Raw genomic sequence first — 5,697 nt, forward strand, 5'->3', positions numbered from 1 at the left:
TGCCGCCTCGCTCGTTGCTTCGTTGGGGGAAAAAGGGGGGGAGGTGAGTGGGTTGGGAGGGAATAGGGGGGTAACGTCATGAAGATTTGGCGTGTAAGGGGAGTGGGTGTAGGCATTGGATATGGGCGTTTCAAGAGTAAAGCTCTTTGTCAACAGATTCAAGAACCGTCAACAACAGGCAATTAATTGCCATGAGACCTCATACTCTCCAAAAACAGCGCAAGTCAAGTTATAAGAATGAGGTCAATTTACTCCTGCTTCTTAGCAGCGAAGAGCTTCTCATTCTCCTGCTGGGCCTTTTCAAAGGCCTCCTTGAAGAGGTTCGCGTCTGGATATGCCTATGAGCAAAAGTCCTCAAAATAAAAGTAATGGGGAAACACTCACTCTCGCTGTTGGCAAAGCGAATGGCCAGAGTCTGGGCCTCGGGCTCACCCTCAGAGACATCGGCAGCAGCGTTCCAGACCCAGCTTCGGTCACTGCCGACGTTGGGGCTGAGCTTCATGTCGGGAACAACTGTAGATGAATCCAATCAGAATAATTCGCTTGCAGATAGGGGTATCAAACTCTGCTAGCACTCACTGTAGTGGTTGGCGCAGACCTTGAGGGTCTTATCACGGCGCATGACCAGACGGGTCTTCTGGTTCTCCTTGTGCTTCAGCAAACGGACGTCACCGGTACCACGCTCCTTCCACTCCTTGCTATCGCGGTCGAACTTGAACAGCTTGGCGCGCATCTTGAACACCTGCTCCTCAAGCTCCTCGTTGGTCTTGGTCTCGATCTTCTCGGTCAGGTGGATCACAGGCTCGAAGTGAACGTCGGGGGATTCGGGGGCCTCTTCATCCTGCTCATAGACGTAGACGTTAGCGAGTCGTGGAAATCCAGGCATGAACAAAGGTGGCAGCCGTGTCGTGGCGAATCACACAATCCGCGTGGCGGGCGAGGCAACCCCACGTTTCCTGTGTGTTCATGTATTTTGACCACGATGGGATGAAGCCGTCACCGGGATGGCAAAGTCCATGCTCGTCATAAAAGTAAGATCAACTCACCTCACCCTCCTTCTTGGCCTTGGAAGAGCCAGAGGGCTCATCTACAGCCTCCTCGGCGTCCTCCTTCTTCTCCTTCTTGGGGCCGCCACCAAACATCGAGAAGACGCTGTCGGAGGTCTTGACGGCAGCATCCTTGGCAGTCTCCGCAGCGTCCTTGGCCGCGTCGACAGCAGTCTCGGTGACGGTTTTCTCACCCTCGCCGGTGGCGGTCTCGGGCTTGTCGGCCTCAGGAGCCTGAGTGGTGGGGTCAGGCTTGGTCTCCGCGACGTCAGACATGGTGGAAATAGGGATGCGGAGGTGTTATCGGAGAATATGAAAGATGCAGGAGGTCTAGGGAGGCGAGAGATCACTTCAAAAAGTGGTCTTTAGGAGCAGAGATGTGGTTTGTTGATTAGGGAGTGTTGATGAGGGGGGAAAAATTAATAGTTTGGGTGCGCGGGGGCAGAACCCCCACCGCCTTGGGCCCCATTGGCGCTTGCACTGTTTGTTCCATAGTGAACGCGAGGGGCTCAAATAGTACTCCACGGACGAGGGCAAATTACTTATGTAGGTGTAGGAGAGCTCAGATGTACACAGGGGTCAAGTGAAAATAGCATTGCACCAAAATGAATACGTAAAACCATTCCCAAGTCCCACCCAACCTGATCGCCATAAACAGAGACACCGGTCATTAGCCAAAATAATTCAGGAAAAAGCAAGAGTTGAGGGCAGAAAAAGAAAAAGTGAGAGAAAAGAAACCGTAAGGAAAGGTAATTGCAGTAAAAATCCATAGCTATCCACTCTAACTGCCTTCTCGACACCCAACAAAGCGACGGGCGCGCGCTTGAGCCCGATCCAGCGTGGCATGTTGCACATTGCGGAGTCGGTCCATCATGGAGTGAACATCGACATTGGCAATGGACTTCTCAAAGCGGCTCCAGGTATGACTAACAATGCCCTTGGCTTCTTCATTAACTCGAACCGAGCGAGTCTGCAGGACAGAGCCGGCGATTCGAAGTCCCTGAATTGCGTTACGAGTAACGACCGCCGAGAGTTCCTTCGAACGCGACAAAACATTGTCTCGAGCGATAAGGCTCTTGTTGCGAAGCAATTCAGCGTCTCGTTGAAGTAAATGAGAACGCTTAACTACATCTCCCATGGCCAGCTGTAGATCGGTCGAGAATCGAGTGTACACTTCCGACAGGCTGGTTTGCGCGATTTGTAAGTCCTTTGTGAGCTGCGAGGAAATCGCTCGTGCGGATCGTCTCCAATTTGCAACTTTCAGCCATGGTGTTCCGAAATCAATTACTGTCGTTTGATTGAAATGAGGCTTTGACTTAGACGCGATCGTCACATTGACTGGGCCATATGCATCTTCCGGGTTCAGACGAAGAGTATAAACACCTTCAAAAAGCCAGGATAGGTCACAAGGAATGACTTGACTGTAGCGATGGACGTCAACGTTGAACTTCGGCCGCTTTTTCGAAGAAACAAGCCGACGAGGGGGCTTGATGACCACATGGCAGTCGCCAACCACCTGAATCTCGAAAGTATCAAGGTTCTCATTTGAGGAGGGAGCTGCAATCGCCAACTCCGTTAACTGATCGATGATCGGGCAATTTGGAAGCCGCTTATTAAATGAATCCACCTGGCCCGGTGACCTTGTAGATATTGCTGTCTCTGGACCACGCTCCAACGTCAATGGAGGCGTCTGAACAGGAAAGACGAATGTGGAGTTTCCATGAGATAATGCTGATCCGGTCGTCCACTGCGTGGTATACAATACCATAGGTCTCACGACAGCATATCCAAGAGAGAGTGCAATCGCAGAAATAACAGCCAGGCCAATCAAGCGCAGAGTCGGGGCAAGGTCTTGGGTCCGATTTCCGTACAAAGGGGGAAGCCAGTTGCCAGGATACTTTTCAGGATCGGTGGATGAGTATGTCAGTACAGGCGCGCGACGTTGGTCTGGGACTGCCTTCTGTTGCTTCTTGGGATTGAGGTCTATGAGTGAAGCCAGGTTTCGATTTAGCTGAGCAGGAGTGATGCTCTCAAAGGTCTTCAGATCGATTGGGTGACGTTGAATAACAGTGGTCTCTCCGGTCTGCGAGTGTCGAGCCTCCACGCACATATGAAGGGTGTTGTGGTTCACAGCAATGGGCTCGCTGGTAAACTTCCAGAGTGGATCCTCTGAGATCATCATTGCAGGAATACCATGCCGCTCCAAGAAGGCATGGGCATGCCGCCTGGTTTGAATCGCAGCTGGATTGTCACGGCCAGACATAAATACAATCGCCACGTCTGGTAAAGTCCATTCAGACGCAGAGGACAAACGATATTGGGTCCCATCCCACCATGAGCGGCAGGATGGTCGGTTCTTGAAATCTAAATTCACTGTACTGGGTTGGCTCGGATGCGACTCTTCACTGGCGTCCTTGCATTCATCCACCACTAGCTGGGCATGGATAGGGATCAGTTCGGCAAAATTCGGCTGGGCATCAACTCCGAACGAGGTTGGCACAACGTGGTAACGAGAGGATTCCGCTGAGCTGCTCTGTGACCCGGAGGTGGAGCTCGATACGAGAACGTCGCCGATTTTGTCAAGGATGATGTTGCGGAAGTCCGGATAGCCGATATACAACACCCGGAAAGGTTTGTCTAGATCGAGACTCTTTTTGGTCATCGTTTGTTGCACGGTGGCCATAAGTATCTGATCAGTTGGGTTGGGCATGAGTTCCGCGGCCGTGGCATCTTCGAAGATGTGGATTGTATGCTTCAGCTCCACCCGTTCCCTGTTCGGCCATGTCTCGGGTTCCTTAAACTCGATTGTTCCGTCGAGGGATTGACGAAAAGCCGGTCGGGCGGTCAGGTTGCTATCGTCGATCGCAGTCCCGCCATGGAGAAAGAGTGACGGAAACTTCTGGGATCCAGCCATACTCTCAAGGTCCTCTTGCTCTGCATCGTCATGCCCATGGTGATAATCTTCATCTGGTCCCTCACCTTCGCTGCTACTGTATCGATCATCCAAGCTGGCTACATCATCGGGGGTTGTTTGATCGATGAGAGACCCCATGTCGGTTTGTTCGGAGCGACTGCCATCTTCCGAGTGTAGATCCGAGACACTCAAAGTCGCCCAACTATCCCCGAGCGACTTTGCAGAGCCGTCAACCTCTTGATCTGACGACATGTTATGGGTCGGGCGGGAGCGAGACAACCACTCCTCTACAGACCCCGTTAGCGGCGGGAAGGTTGGGTATCGAAGGTGGGAGGCTGTCTGAGCGCTCAGTGGACGCCTGGGCGACTCTGGAGCGTTAGCCATGTCGCAGGTGTGATCATAGAGGGAGTATGTAGACTCAGGAGGCCTCTCAAGAGGGTTGACGGGGTTTAAAGGGCCGAAAGGGTGAGTAGGAGCTGGAGATGCGAAGTGAGAGAAAGAGAAACATACGGTGATGGGGATGTCGGGGATGCAGGCATGTGCCCCGGCGTTGGGTGGGTCTGTGGGGGGATTTGCCCGTCAGCTGGTCTCTGAGTCCGGGAAACTGCCTTGGATACAGGGAGAAGTGATCGAGAAGTTCAGTAAAGGTAATCAAGACTGCTTGTTGGGCCGTGTTAGGCTGGGAAGAGAGGGAAAGATGTCAAGAGTAAAAGATATGCTTTGGCCGTTGGAAAAGTAATCGATAAGCATCGTAGGCGGGGTTTGGCGGGACCAGGTTACTCACGCCCTTTTAAGCCGAGACCGTTTGAACTACCCCTCGTTTTGATGCCGAGAAACTTTCTGGCTCGTCCTCTCCAGAAAGCTCTTATATCAAAGACCAGGCCTGGGTTTCTCTGGAGCGCTTGGTGTCTGAGATATTCCTGCTCCAGGTGCACGATCCTAGGCGCTTTCCAACACTGGAGCATGACAACATTACGTCGGCGATAAGCAGCCGCAACTCCACTCGGTCCCACCGATCCGCCGCCTTGCCGAATCACATTCCGAGTCTCCCGAGTCCGGCCCCCATCGAGAGGCGGAATAGGGTATACTGTAGTACTGCAATCGCACTCGATCAAGTCCAACAAGGAGAAATAAGAAGGGGCTAGTATGATGGTTGCTAGACCAGCATTCTAAGGTATATCCATGATAATCGCTGGTAAGGCCCATGACTCTGGGGTTGATTTCTGAGCTCTTGTGCTATACATATATAGCTCTGAATTTAGACAGTAGTATCTTTCGTACACCGTTCTATATCGGCACTTTGAGAGTACCATGTCTTTGCGGGGATCTTCGCTCCTTCTGATAAGCCACCCAGCCCAGGATCATTCAATTTTACAAGCAGAAGATGAGGACCTGTGAAAACGACGCCGAAAATGGTTACCCTGTACATTCAAACCGAAGCGTTCAATCCCGTTTTACCCTGCCAAGTTAGCTCCTGGAATTGCTTTTTTGGCGGTAAAACCTTGATTTTTAAACGTACGATTGGTTGTTGGAGACGTTCAAGACTATAAGAGATAAAAATATTGTCTATATTTTAAAACAGATGGCCTTGTATACATCATTTCCTCGCAAAAAGGTGACGAGCCAAGAGATGAAGAGTGTTCGGGGGGAGAGATCGAAGGATTGACAAAGCTTTCGGATTGGGCTACTCTGTTTCTCAACCTTTATACATGCAGAATCCAAGATGGACCCCAGAAC

The 5,697-nt window shown here is 51.6% G+C and overlaps 2 protein-coding genes across 2 annotated transcripts; both read right to left on the reverse strand.

Annotated features, from left to right (window-relative positions):
- Window positions 1–248: 248 nt before the first annotated feature.
- Window positions 249–1,322, reverse strand: N7462_004625 (Ran GTPase-binding protein YRB1; the record flags this gene model as incomplete). Its single annotated transcript, XM_057076351.1, has 4 exons — window positions 249–328; window positions 385–513; window positions 580–841; window positions 1,047–1,322. The coding sequence occupies 4 exons, from the start codon at window positions 1,320–1,322 to the stop codon at window positions 249–251; spliced, it is 747 nt and encodes a 248-aa protein (XP_056935856.1).
- Window positions 1,323–1,827: 505 nt separating this feature from the next.
- N7462_004626 (uncharacterized protein) lies at window positions 1,828–4,344 on the reverse strand (the record flags this gene model as incomplete). Its single annotated transcript, XM_057076352.1, has 1 exon — window positions 1,828–4,344. The coding sequence occupies one exon, from the start codon at window positions 4,342–4,344 to the stop codon at window positions 1,828–1,830; it is 2,517 nt and encodes an 838-aa protein (XP_056935857.1).
- Between the last annotated feature and the right edge of the window lie 1,353 nt (window positions 4,345–5,697).

The sequence above is a fragment of the Penicillium macrosclerotiorum genome, assembly GCF_028827735.1.
Source record: "Penicillium macrosclerotiorum strain IBT 26536 chromosome Unknown utg000003l_segment0_segment0, whole genome shotgun sequence".
NCBI lineage: Eukaryota > Fungi > Ascomycota > Eurotiomycetes > Eurotiales > Aspergillaceae > Penicillium > Penicillium macrosclerotiorum.